We start from the raw sequence: 13,715 nt of genomic DNA, 5'->3' as shown, positions 1-13,715 counted from the left end.
AGCCTTTCTCAGCGGTTGCCAACCTTTCAGACCTCACAACCACCAGTGGTCTGCGGACCACCGGTTGGCAACCGTTGCTTTAGAGAACCCTGCCTCGCAAGGACTGGGGTGACCACTTCTACTGCACGCAGTGAAGACTGACGGCCTTGGGGCTTCCCTCTCACTTAGAATCCGACTGGATAAGGGATGTCTAAGGCCTTGCAGTTACTCTGTCCAAGCCACCACTACCAGGACCTCAGTATCTTAGCATGGTTTGTATTAGTTCCCACCATGTCTGCCTATCCACACACAGCTCAGCTGAAATGCTCTCTTCTCAGGAGACCGTTCCTCTCTCATGTCTATTTCTAGCCCTCATTATATCCTTTTATATAAATCTTAAGCCCCTCTTAAGTGAGAGCAGGGGCTGCGTCTTAATCAGCTTTATCTCCCCACAATGCTGAGCGAATGCTTTCAGCACATACAGCATCTGCTACTCCCCCTGAGACTGTCTTGTCCTGTCAGCCGTCAGTAGTTTTAGAAATCAAAGAACTAGGAACTTTATAACCATTATGCAACCCTGGACATGCTTTACAAGAATGACTTTCAACATTATTAAAGCTTAAAATTTTATAATTAGTAGTTACAAATCTGCCAAAAGCAGAGTCCTGTGATCACAGAACTAAATTATCCCCCGTTTCACTCTGAAACTCAAGTACAAGATGATACCCATGCAGCCTGGTGTTTTGCATTTTCTCCTCGTTCCCATCTGGCCCCTGCCCACACTATGTGCTCTGGCTCTTCAGTTATCTTTTTGGTACAGAAATCTGCTTTTCCTAAAATGATACCACATGGACAGTTCCTAAGTAGTTTTCAAAACTGCCTATGTGGACTGACTTCGTGTCAATCAGAGAAGGAATCAGTTTTTGTGGGAATGTTTAGTTCGTGGAGACTGGAAAGCCTGCCTCTGGGATCTGTCAGACTCTCCCAAGAGGATCTGTACGCTCTCACTCATTAGAAGTGGTAAGTATATATCACGGCACTGAAGAGATCCTGCAGCCAAAACTTCTAGCTAAAAAATTACTTCTCTGGGAGAGAGAACCCAAGAGTTGGTATTTTTTTTTTGTATTTTGTGGGGAAGAAACTACCACATGTAGTGGAATTTGGTTAAAATGGTAAATTTTATGTCACGTATTTTACCACAAAAAGAAACCCCACATTTTAAAACTCCCCAAGTTCAAGGTCTAGACTGAGGACAATCACTGTGAGTCCTATTGAAGGCCAACCACGCGGTTTTAAGAAGTGTCAAGACAGGTTACCTGTAGCTCTCCTTGGCTGGATGACAGCTCTTCAGCCTTTCCAGTGCCGCTGAAGGGTCTCTCTCGGCAGCTTCGCCCAGCCCTGTCATTCATAGTAGACGAACGAGAAGTCCCAGAAACCTGTTCTGTTTGGGAAGGTTTTCTTTTGTTCCAGGCTTCGGTGGTTAACATGCTTGACAAATTTAAGAGTCTCTCTATCTCTGTAGACCAATGCCAAAGAATTGTTTTCTGGATTCACTGTTAGCAGCTGAAACAGGCAAATACAATGACACATCAGAACACAGAGCTTATTCTAAACTCTTCAGTGATTCATCACTAAACAGATGAATATCAAGTACTTCCATAGCAAGTACTTAAGACAGGTACTTAAGTACTTGATATGGGGATAATAGAGCATAGGGGATAATAAAGAGCTTTTACTAAGAAGAGCTATTGTTCTGGCTGTCAAGTCATTTTCCAACAAACCCATTCTAATACATACCCAGAAAAATGTCAGCTAATGCACTCATTTATTACATTGTAAAATTGATGGGAATGTATTGGGTCTTAATACATTTGGAATTCACGTGGCTCTTTTTTTTTTTTAAATATATTTTATTGATTTTTTACAGAGAGGAAGGGAGAGAGATAGAGAGCTAGAAACATCGATGAGAGAGAAACATCGACCAGCTGCCTCCTGCACACCCCCCACCGGGGACGTGCCCGCAACCAATGTACATGCCCCTGACCGGAATCGAACCCGGGACCCTCCAGTCCACAGACCGAAGCTCTATCCACTGAGCCAAACCGGTTTCGGCTCACGTGGCTCTTAATTCATTTGTAATTTCTTAGGGTAGAATGAATAAATGCTTAGTGATTATCCTTTTACATCTTTGTTCCATGCTGAGTACTTTCTACTAGAAATTAGATCACTGCCAGGCAGATCAACATTGACTCATTGGTAAAAGACAATGGTAGGTCATAAAAATTGGGTTTTTGAAGAAGGAAAGCATCAAGAACTAAAAAGATAGTTTGCTATCAGGAGCAACTTACCTCTTCATCTTCCCCTTTGGCAATGTAGGAAGTAAAGCCACCATATTCAGGCTCCCAACCTTACAAGGAGAAAAAAAACAACATTCAGAAAGCTCTCATCTGCTGCTTAGACCACTGATCCCATGCTGCGTGAACGGGGGATTGGGAGTCTAGTAGTAACCAACACTATGACTTAGGAGCCTGAATTTACCATTCAATCAACACTAAAGAACTCCACACTAAGAACTAAATGCTAGATTTAAGGACAGTAGATCAGGGAGGGGAGCATTCTTGGAGGGTAAGTATGTATGGTTCGGTCCATCTCCCACACCCTGGTCACAGGTACAAATCCTACTTTGAGTTCGGAGGCTGAAATTCACCCCCCCAATACCGCTCCCAATACTGAGATCCTGGACAAGGCAAATACTTCTGAACTGGTTCAGTTGGAGAGGGGCATGCAGGAGAGACTGCCCCTTTAAGGCAACAGTCACTGCTTCCTCTCCTCCCTCCTACCTTCACAGCCACAGTAAAGAAGTAAGTCCAGGGCAAATTCAGTCTTGCTGTTGTCATGGATTAAAGTGTAGTGACCAGGCTGCCAATGCCTCAGTTCACCCTGGCATGTGGGAACACTTGATTCTAAGGAAAAATAAATAAATAAATAAATAAAAGGCCAGAAAATCCTATATAATAAAAGCCTAAAATGCAAATCAACCAAACAGCAGAATGACTGGTCGCTATGATGTGCGCTGACCACCAGGGGGCAGATGCTAAATGCAGGAGCTGCCCTTAGCCCAGACAATGTAGGTGCCATCAGGGGTCCCCTGATTGCCCCGCCAGTTCCCCCACAGATGGGTCCTGATCACTGGCCAGGCCTAGGGACCCTACCCGTGCATGAATTTTGTGTACAGGGCCTTTAATATGAAAATAACTTTGATACCACTGCTAGATTGCAAAGGAATGACAATGATTTGTTCGTCTAAACATCTGAAATTGATGTTATTTTTTTTATATATTTTTTAAAAAACAAACTGTCCTCTCCTTTTAGAATGTGAGCTCAAGGACAGCAAGGACCTTGTCTGTGCTTTTCTTCTCCAACTCCCCAAACAGGACCTAACAAACAGTAGATACTCAAGAAATGTTTGTTGAATGCATGACTGAATGGTGAGTGCTGAATGGAAAACCAGGACAAGCCATGAAGCTTACCTTCCTTGGCTTCCTTTTCCTCTGGCTCTGGGCTTGCCTGCTCATTGCTCTGCTGGCTGTTGTTGCTGGCAGCTGCCAGGTGAGTCTCTGGCTCCGAGGAGCTATGACTTGTCCCTTCTTCAGTGCTCTCAGGAACAGAGGCTGCTTCTCCCTCCTTTGTGCCCTCCATCTCCTCTTCTTCGGAAGGGGCCAAGAAATGAAGTTTCAGGCCCGTGAAGTTGGACAGCAGCAAGAACAGTGCCTCGGAGCGAAACAATGTCATGCAGTCCTGGAGAACGTTGGGAAGCGTGCTCTCCTCAGCTTTTTCATAAAACCTGGAAAGCAGCAATGGCAGTTTTCATCAGAGCCACAGATATAAAATTACTTATGGAATAAAAGCTGATAAGTTAGCTTTGGGCCTCTCCCCTAATTCTTGGCATAGCTACCTACTAAAGCACATATGACAACAGGGAGCTTTTGCTCGGGCCTGGTACTGGATGTCCCTGGGAACCAGATATCATTAGGGAAGTGAGCCTTCCAGACAGACAGGCAGGCGCCACACGCAGAAGCAAATGTCTTGGATGATGGGTCCTACCTTTTGTTAGGGGGCCCTCGGCTGTTCCATTTCACACCTCCTTTCTCCAAAGCCTCAAAGACTGCCGCAAATTTCTCAGGCTGGAAAATGAGCAAATAAAGAAGCAGTCAGCAAATCTCCCTGTGACTCCTCCCTGGCCTTGCTGGTGTGGAAGCTCTGCAGAACCATCTGGCTGATTCTTAAAGGGGTCAGCTGATTCTCACCCCTTCCACACAACATTCCCTAGTCCCGATAAGAAGCCAGAGGAAAGATGGGATAAATCATCAGCATGCTTTAGCCAAGAGACTCAAGTGTCTACTTGGACCATTTCCTAAAGTAGTTGTTTATCTTGTATCAGATTGCTCAACCTCTTAATCTCCTTCAATTATAAAATAAGGATCATAATGTAGACTTTGTAATTCATAAGATGTGAGGGGGAAGAATTAAAGCAAAGCAGTCAATGTCATTACAATGAAAATCTGTAAACAATATGGATTCTCTAGGCTTCAGCTCATTCCTTTCATTTAATCAACACTCTAAACTTAAAACGTTAAGTTCAGTACAAGAATTAGGTTAACTTACTAAAATATTTTCCAAAGGAGCTATGTACCTGCTTAATGCAGTTTCCCAAGGAGTGTTCTGAAAATAGTAGGCCTATCAGCAAAGTAGGAAAAGGATTCCAAAGCATGGTGTAGTTAAGCTGAATTACATAGGGTTTAAAGAAGTTTATTTTCTACGATACTTTTCAAATTCCTTAATAGCTAATGTCAGCAATACAATTCTGAGAGAGACAGAGAATATGTACTGTCTCAACCTTTTTCTCATGGAGGAACCGCTCTTGGGACTGTGATGCCATGGCACTCAGGGCTCAGGGTCAACTGTGAAGCACCACACCGGTGACATGATCTCATCTGGCCCCCACCACCCTTCAAGATGGACAGGCAGGTTTAGAGCTCAGGGACTGAGTGATCTGGTCAGGCTAGTAAATCACAGAGCCAGGCATGACTATATGGTCTCCGACTTCTGCTCTAGCTTTTTTCTCACTATAAAGTGTTGCTTCATCACTGTCAAACATTCATCAATAGGTGCTGATCAATTAGCAATCTGTCTCACTAAAAGTCATAGCATGCACCAGAGTCATCAAATGAATGGGACGGGAATGACACACAACTCCAGTGTAGAATCCCCCCTCCCCCCAGCCTCTGTGTGTGTATCAAGATTCTAGAGAAATGGAGAATACCGAAGGGACTCTTTTTTTTTTTTTTTAAATATATTTTATTGATTTTTTACAGAGAGGAAGGGAGAGAGATAGAGAGCTAGAAATGTTGATGAGAGAGAAACATCAACCAGCTGCCTCTTGCACACTCCCTACTGTGGATGTGCCTGCAACCAACGTACATGCCCCTGACCGGAATCGAACTTGGGACCTTTAAGTCCGCAGACCGACGCTCTACCACTGAGCCAAACCGGTTTCGGCCCAAGGGACTCTTAACCCACTAAACACACAACTGATACCGATGTTAGCTATTAACATCATCTCTATGTCTTATGTGACGTAGAGGATGACCTAAGCATTCTAACCAGGAACAAAACAAAAACAACAAAAACTCTCGGTGATGCCTATTCACCCCCCCAAGAAGCAAGACTGCATGCCAAACAAGACATAGCAGACGGGACATGCGGACCTACCTTAAGGAAGTCCTTTAGGAGGATTTCAGACTGTTCTTCAAACTCCTCTTGAATTTGAATTTGGTATTCCATGTCCAGATAAGTAGGGTTGATCCACTCATACAAAATTTCATGCTTACAAAGAAGCAGCAGATGCAAAAGGTGAGTTAATTCCTATTGCTTTTGTTCTCACATCATTTCACAGTAGTAAAATAATAAGTGCAAATCCTCAATTTATAATTGTCTCCTTGTTAAATATAAAGCGCAGGGAAACTGCCTGAGAAGGACACCAGCCAAGTTTATCTAAGGAAAGTGGAAGGGCAAGCTCAAGGCCAGTTTCATTATCAGGAAGAGCCACTTTCGGAACCACAAAAACACCCGCTACGCTACAACTGCTAAGTTAAAAATCCGGAAGCAGGCACTTATTCTTACATCTCTCGGGATATGAGGGCTCCGAGGTATGGGAGGTTCAAAGTAGGTGGGAGGCCTGGTCAGTGAAGGACCGTGAAACCAGCCGCTGATAGACAGACGTGACTTTTCTTCAGACAGGACTTCAGACACCTGAAAGGACAAAACCAATGGGACATCAACTCAAAGAATGCGGAGGGAGATTACCAGCCAAGGCACACCACCTTCTAGATCACATGTGTCAAACACAAGGCCCGCGGGCCAAATCCAGCCCGCCAGGCCTTGCAATGTGGCCCGCACTGCGCTGTCATCACTGCACTCCGCTGTCAGTTTATGACATTGTCAGTTTATGACTGTTCAGTAAACCATTCGGCCCGCGATTTAGGCTGGATTTTAGATTTTGGCCCCTTTGCTGATTGAGTTCGACACCCCTATTCTAGATCCTTCATGCTGGGTGTGAAAATAGTCTGACCAGCCAGCTCTAATAGGAATGAGAGAACCTAAGGCATCAGCCTTAGTGCTCTTACATCTGTGGCTTACAATCTTTACCTGGTGAAAGGACACTGGAGACACTTCAAAGAAAACTAGTGTGTTCCACGAAGGAATAAGGGACTTGACGATCTGCTTCGGCTGGAAATGTTCTGCACCAGGAGAGAACACACCCATAAACATGTTAGCACTTACCACTTCAGGCCACCCGTTTCACCCTAACAATCCTGATTTCTAAGCGTCTCTGAATGTACCCTGTGATCCTCAAAGACCATCCTCCCAGCTACTTTGCTCATTTTGCTAGTTCTGCCAGGTGACACCTGTTCCTCCTTACACCACCCATCTATTATTGGATGAGGGCTGAAACCTCCCTTGAGTCAACCTCTGTGGTCAGTCATTATAATAAAAATCCCCGATGCCCAGCCAGTGTGGCTCAGTGGGTGAGCGTTGACCTATGAACTAGGAGGTCATAGTTCGATTCCTGGTCAGGGCACATGCCCAGGTTGTGGGCTCAATCCCTAGTGTGAGGCATGCAGGAGGCAGCCAATCAATGATTCTCTCTCATCAGTGATGTTTCTATTTCTCTTTTCCTCTCCCTTCTCGGAAATCAATAAAAATATATTTATTAAACAAACAAAAAACCCCCTGATTTCCTGTCAAATGGACTGGTCCTGGCAGATTCAGAGCCACAGGCAGGTGTACATGGTCTCTGCTACCCTTCCACAGTCTGTATTCAGATGCCAGATCTGATTGCTCCTCATCTAAATCACTTATAACTTATCTCTGTCTGGAGTGATCATTATCTCAAGTACAACTCAGGGAGGCAGATGTCAGAGCTGGCATTCATTCCTCCTGCAGCAGTTACTGTAATCAATGGCTCCCATCTCCCTGGAGTACAGGCATTGTGCCTAAGGCCTGGGACGTAGCTATGGGTGTTGAAGAGCATGCGCGTGTCTTACCATCGACGTTGTACAGGTCCAGGGTGCCCCCCAAGCTCCTGTCCCAGGGAGGAACCAGGTAGAGAATGAAGGCGATCCGGCGCCCCTCCAGCTCATCGTCATGGCAGAGCAGGGCATCTGCAAGTTGAACGCACAGCTGCATGTCCCTGCACAGACAAGGAGCAGCTGGGACCCGACCCTGCGTTTATGTCAGCCATTGGACACTCATCTGTAATGTCAGCTCCTCCGGCCTTAAAATGACACTGACTTCTCTTTTATAATTACAGAAATAAAACTGTCAACTCTGAAAACACTGAAGAATCACTAACAATATTTTTACATATTCCTTACAATATTGTTTCTATATGCGTGTTTGCTTCAGGAAAGAAATATTATCCTGGGTGGTTATTTTGTGGCCTGCTTTTTTAAAACAATTACTACATGGCAAGTGTGTTTTCCATATACTTTTCATCTTTTTTAATGACTGCAGTTATTTTACTCTAAGGATTATGAATCACTCCCTCACCCTTTAATCAATCTTCTTTGTTACGTTGTTCCCATTTCTTATCTATTAAGAAATAATGTTTCAATGGGAATTATTGCACAAAGATCTTTTTGGACTTGTTCCCACTAATTTCTCCAGGTAAACTTCTAAAACCCGTGAGGTGGGGTTGAGCATGGTGGGAGCTGTGCAGGGTAGGAGAGGAAGGAATGCTACAGTGAATAAATATATTAAAGATAATGTAACCAGGTTTCTCCGTCGAAGAAGGAATTACAAATATGAAAAAGGAGAACTCTAGAAGGAACCCTATGGAATGTAGGATCCTGGACTGGATCCTTTTGCTGTAGAGCACCAAGTAATGGAACTAACTGATTTTAATGGTTTATCACTATTAGTAGGAGACTGTTCCTGTAGGCGTTACTGAAGTCATTCACGGAGATCACAACTGTAATCTATTTGTAGTAAAACGGGGGGGGGGGGGGGGGAAAGATTTGTACTATGTGTGCCACTTTTCTAAGTTTGAAATTACTTAAAAAAAAAAGTTAAAAAATAATCATCTGATATGATTTTTCATGTGTATCACTAAGTTATCCTCAAAACGTTGTTACTAAGTTAAACTTCCAAGACGGGAGTTAAATCTAAAACAACACACCACACTTTTCAAAACGTAACCAAATGTTTTCAAAAAGACATGTAGATGCTCAGAGTGGGAACTGGGAGAATGCACCCCAAACTGGTGACAATGAATACCCCTGAAGAGATAGCGGGTTGGGGGGCGGGAATTTGACACACGTGAAGGGGACTATCAAGGTTTACACTGTATATTTCTATATTGTTTCAAAATTTTTTCCTTAAAGAGTATATTCACTTATTAACTTCAAACTTATAAAGAAAAAAATTGCTTTGAGGGGGACATTTGTTCCTTAAGCAGTCTAAGAGGAGAGTTTACAATATCACCTCTGAATTTCCCATATTGTAGGGAAAGTGGGTGTGTATGTTATCAGCATTTTCCTGAAAATATGGTCAATAGCTTTCATCATATTCCCAAAGAGAACCACTGCCTTATACCTTCCAATACGAAGGGCGTTTCTGTATAGGAGCCAGGTCAGATCTTCCTTAGTAAGATCCTAATGATATACTGGGACACAGTCCAGGATTTTGATATACTGATACTATCTTTCTACTATTGTTTAGATAAGGCTTTAACTCTTACAGACATCAGGGCTTTATCTTTCTTACCTGAGAATTCATATTTGGCACAGGACATGTCAATGGTTGATTCCAGGTCAATCTTGGAAATGTCAGAAAGCCAAGCCCGGAAATCTTCAAACAGAATTTTCCTAGAAATGCAAACAAGATAACCTGTGATGTCATAGTGTGGCCTACATTTGGGTATATGTCACAACTGTTTTTTCCTGGAGGTTGTTGTTTTTCAAGAGATCTATTCCCAAGAGTCTCCCTCACTTTAAACTTGCATAGTTTAGGGCTAATATTCCCAGGACACATCCTTAATTATTTGCTCAGGATAAATTTTTATAAGTAGAATCACACTACAAAAAGAGAAAGCCTGATTTGAAGGGCTTTGATACATCTTTCAAAACCATTTCTAAGAAAGACTGCAGCAGTGTATAAAGGCATCTACTATACTTCTATCAACACGCGAGATTTGTTTTTATTTTTTAAATATATTTTATTGATTTTTTACAGAGAGGAAGGGAAAGGGATAGAGAGTTAGAAACATCAATCAGCTGCCTCCTGCATACCTCCAACTAGGGATGTGCCCTCAACCAAGGTACATGCCCTTGACCAGAATCGAACCTGGGACCCTTTAGTCCACAGGCCGACGCTCTATCCACTGAGCCAAACCGGTCAGAGCGGGAGTTTTTGTTTTTAATATTTACCAACTTAATATGTGAAGAATGGTAATTTCAGTGTTAATTTGTTGCCTGGACTACTAACAAAGCTGAACATTTTATCACTGAGAATTGGACCCTGGGATCAGACACTCAGGCTTGTATCTTAGTTCCCTCAATTTTTACCTAGGTGGCCTTGAAGAAGTTACGTAATTTCTCAGAGGCTGTTTCCTCCTCTACAAAATAGGGTAATACATCCACAGAGATTTAAGACATAACATTTTAAAGCATTTACTAGCCAGCCTGGCACATACCAGACACCCAACAAATATGATTACTTGTTTACCTTAAAGCACAGATGTGAGGCTCTTTTCTCTTCTTCAAATCATCAGACTTAACCATGAAAGAGAGAGAGAGAGAAAAAGGATTTCCTTCATATATGACACAACATCAAGGCAATGCCCCTCCAAGGTAAAACCTCAAATGTAAAGGTACTGAATGACTTTTCTGTAAATAGGTTTCTAAAGTGGAAGAACGAATGGAAAAGGTCATAAATACCTGCTGGAACTTATATAAATCATTGTACTTTTCATGGAAGTCCAAGTTCAAAAGCTCCTTCTGAAGCCCTTCCAAGAAGTTTTGACTTGGGATGAAGTTTGGGATCACACAATGAAGAAAGGGGTCCGTGTCCATGATGATGGCTTCTATTGGGAGGAAAACAGTATGGCTTATTTTTCGTTTGTATTTTTGACCCCTGAGTAGCATAGTACAGAGAATACAAAAGGGGATGGTCATGAATTTTCAGAAATCTAATACCTGAAGTCTCAGATTTGGGGGATTATAAGCTGTTCCCTTTTTTTTCTTTACCCACCCAACACTACTTTTTAATGATACTGTGCTTAAAATATTAGGCCTTAAAATTGGGGGGCGGGAGGGTTAGTTTAATGTTTACTTGTTGAATTGAAAAAAAAAAAATATATATATATATATATATATATATATATATATATATTAATATGCTTTACTGAGTTTTTACAGAGAGTAAGAGAAAGGGATAGAGTGTTAGAAACATCGATGAGAGAGAAACATCGATCAGCTGCCTCTTAGCACACCCCCTACTGGGGATGTGTCTGCAACCAAGGTACATGCCCTTGATGGGAATTGAACCTGGGACCTTTCAGTCCGCAGACTCTATCCACTGAGCCAAACTGGTTCCGGCGAACTGAATATATTTTAAAGTCTTGAATATATCACCCCCTCCCCAACACATTTAAAATGAGAGTAGCCAATTAAAAATGAGAATAGCAATACTGGTTGGCAATTTTCCTCAACCCTTTTTCTTTCCCTAAGTTATTGTCCAAGACAGTTAGAACATATACACTTTGTGGGTTAAAAAAAACACAAAAAAAACAACCCACAAAAAACCAATTCAGGCATAACCCCTTCTAATTCACTTTACCCACTGCCTCTGTTGGGCTATATTATGTACCATCTAATAATCACACCAGTGCCAAGCACAGTGGTGCTTTGCATGCATTATTTAATTTTCCCACCATGCTAAGGCAGACATGATCACTGTCTTCATCCCACAGATGAGGACAATGAGAAATCTTTAAACACTGAGCTATTGTGTCTTTCTTTTCTTTTTCAATTATGCGGGCATCCTGGTATAGTTAACAACAGAGTGGGAAGGAACCATGCCCAGGACGCCAGCCAGCTCGCGGCTGCTGCTCTCCCAGCAGTGTAACACGTACCTAGGTACAAGGCAACCTAGGCAGCTGCCTACGGCTGGGCTGTCACTGTCCACGTGCATCCAGAGCCCCCAGGACTCACCGCTTAGAGCACTTCACCACAACAAAAATCACCACGCACTTTAGAAGGGAAAGCATGATGCATTATGGAGTTCTTATGCTATAAGGTGACACGTGAAGTTGAGGTTGTAGGTTCCTTCCTCCTACAACACGTTTTACTTTCATAGGCCAAGTGGTTCTATCTATCTATCTATCTATCTATCTATCTATCTATCTATCATCTATCTATCTATCTATCTATCATCTATCACCTACCTACCTAACCTGTTTCCCCCAAAACAAGACAGTGTCTTATATTAATTTTTGCTCCCTAAGATGCGCTAGGTCTTATTTTCAGGGGATGTCTTATTTTTCCATGAAGAAGAATACGGTACACATTGATTGTTAAATGAAAATAAAGGAAATTTATTATCTGTATACGGTACGGTGGTACGATAGTTGTCAACACAAACCAGACAAACTGTGAATCCTACAGTATCAAGAATTTACTCATTTATTCAATGACAATCATGTCATCATCTTCTGGAACATCATCACAACAATCCGATTCCTGAATTTCCTGGTGAATTTCTTGTGACTCCATTTCTTTTAGAATCAGTGGACCAAATCTCTCATGTTTAGCCTCGGGGGCCTTATTTTCGGGGGGGATGCCTTATATTTCACTCAGAAGGAAACCTGTAAGTAGGTCTTATTTTCGGAGGATGTTTTATTTTCCGGGGAAACACGGTACCTACGGTACCTTTCATCTATCTAAAACCCTAATACATATGCAAATCCACCGAACAGTGGAAGGACTGGTCGCTATGACAAGTACTGACCACCAGGGGGCAGATGCTCAAGACAGGAGCTTGGGGGGGTCGCGAGCGGGTAGCGCCAGGTCGGCCAAGGAGGGTGGGAGCCGGGCATAAAATAGCCAGAATGGCCCTAACCGGTTTGGCTCAGTGGATAGAGCGTTGGTTTGTGGACTGCAGGCAGGGTCCCAGGCTCAATTCCGGTCAAGGGCATGTGCCTTGGTTGCAGGCACATCCCCAGTAGGGGGTGTGCAGGAAGCAGCTGATCGATGTTTCTCTCTCATCCATGTTTCTAACTCTCTATCCCTCTCCTTCTCCCTCCCTCCCTGTAAACAATCAATAAAATATATTAAAAAACCAAAACCAAAACCGAGTACGCTCCAAAGCTCTGGCTGCACCATCCCGGGCCAGCCCAGCACCACCTTCACAGGAAAACATCACCTAAGCCACTCAGATGTGTGTCCCAATGCTTATTGGTGCTTCTTCGGGGAAACACTGTCAGACACATACACGCATTAGCTCACTAATCTCATTCAAGGTCTTTCCGAGGTAAATCCTATTTAGCTATCCCATTTTACACCGGAAGGAACTCAAGTTTTTAAAAAGTTAAACCCACCGACGACGACCACGCACAGCCAGTGGAGGGCTTCGAGAATTCAACTAGGAGCCTTTGGTTCCAGAATTCAGCCAAGAACTTGCACGCCCTCTACTTCCCCGAACTCTCCGACCTGCACGCCCGCCTCCGGCTTCTACTTCCAAACCGAACTTGCAACGAAAGCGGGGCACAGGCCAGGCCGGAGGGTCGGAGTTGCCCAAGTCACGCTCTCTCCAACAGCCTCCATCCATCTCTGTGGCCCCGCTGCCCCGGGCTGGGCTCCAGCGCCAGGACTTGCCGAGGCCCCGGGCCCCGCATGGTGGCTCCCCCTTCCCAGCACCCGGTTACCGTGACTGAGCGGCGTCCTGCCCCTCCAGGCCTCGGCCACCCGCTTTCTCAAGGCTTCCTCCTTGACAGCGTCCGAAAACTCCACCGTCACCTCCTTCTTCCTCTTCTTCCCCATCCGGTCCGGGTGAGGGTCGGGGGGCCGTTTCCCATTCATCTCCTCAGCAGCCGCAGACCCCACGCCACCCAGACCAAGCAGCTCACCAAGACTATAATTCCCAGAATGCACTCTTTCCCAGCGCCACCCAATAGG

The 13,715-nt window shown here is 43.8% G+C and overlaps 2 protein-coding genes across 5 annotated transcripts in view; both read right to left on the bottom strand.

Moving 5' to 3' along the window:
* MT4 (metallothionein 4) overlaps nucleotides 1-1,308 on the bottom strand; it is a 36,309-nt gene extending 35,001 nt beyond the window's left edge. Inside the window, exon 1 of the mRNA XM_084861312.1 lies at nucleotides 1,296-1,308. The gene's annotated coding sequence lies outside the window, so the exon portion shown is untranslated. The remainder of the gene's footprint in view (nucleotides 1-1,295) is intronic.
* The window catches only part of OGFOD1 (2-oxoglutarate and iron dependent oxygenase domain containing 1), a 34,812-nt gene extending 21,130 nt beyond the window's left edge, over nucleotides 1-13,682 (bottom strand). For 3 of the 4 annotated variants that reach the window (XR_014792925.1, XR_014792926.1, XR_014792927.1), the window contains exons 1-13: nucleotides 13,466-13,681; nucleotides 10,479-10,624; nucleotides 10,267-10,313; nucleotides 9,307-9,407; nucleotides 7,587-7,703; nucleotides 6,688-6,779; nucleotides 6,163-6,291; nucleotides 5,752-5,865; nucleotides 4,084-4,163; nucleotides 3,510-3,823; nucleotides 2,820-2,942; nucleotides 2,328-2,386; nucleotides 1,296-1,542 (exon numbers count right to left, since the gene is read on the bottom strand). Coding sequence is in view for 1 of the 4 variants with exons in the window: in XM_084861260.1 (XP_084717386.1) it covers nucleotides 1,381-1,542; nucleotides 2,328-2,386; nucleotides 2,820-2,942; nucleotides 3,510-3,823; nucleotides 4,084-4,163; nucleotides 5,752-5,865; nucleotides 6,163-6,291; nucleotides 6,688-6,779; nucleotides 7,587-7,703; nucleotides 9,307-9,407; nucleotides 10,267-10,313; nucleotides 10,479-10,624; nucleotides 13,466-13,619 (1,638 nt within the window). In the remaining 3 variants the exon portion in view is untranslated. Of the gene's footprint in view, nucleotides 1-1,138; nucleotides 1,543-2,327; nucleotides 2,387-2,819; nucleotides 2,943-3,509; nucleotides 3,824-4,083; nucleotides 4,164-5,751; nucleotides 5,866-6,162; nucleotides 6,292-6,687; nucleotides 6,780-7,586; nucleotides 7,704-9,306; nucleotides 9,408-10,266; nucleotides 10,314-10,478; nucleotides 10,625-13,465 lie in introns of those variants that run through there. The other variant, XM_084861260.1, reaches the window with a different exon arrangement.
* Nucleotides 13,683-13,715: the final 33 nt, after the last annotated feature.

This window comes from Pipistrellus hanaki, assembly GCF_964339955.1.
Source record: "Pipistrellus hanaki genome assembly, chromosome: 15".
NCBI classification, from domain to species: Eukaryota; Metazoa; Chordata; class Mammalia; order Chiroptera; family Vespertilionidae; genus Pipistrellus; species Pipistrellus hanaki.
Note: the sequence above shows the minus strand (reverse complement) of the source record. Positions and strands in the feature narration are given on the sequence as shown.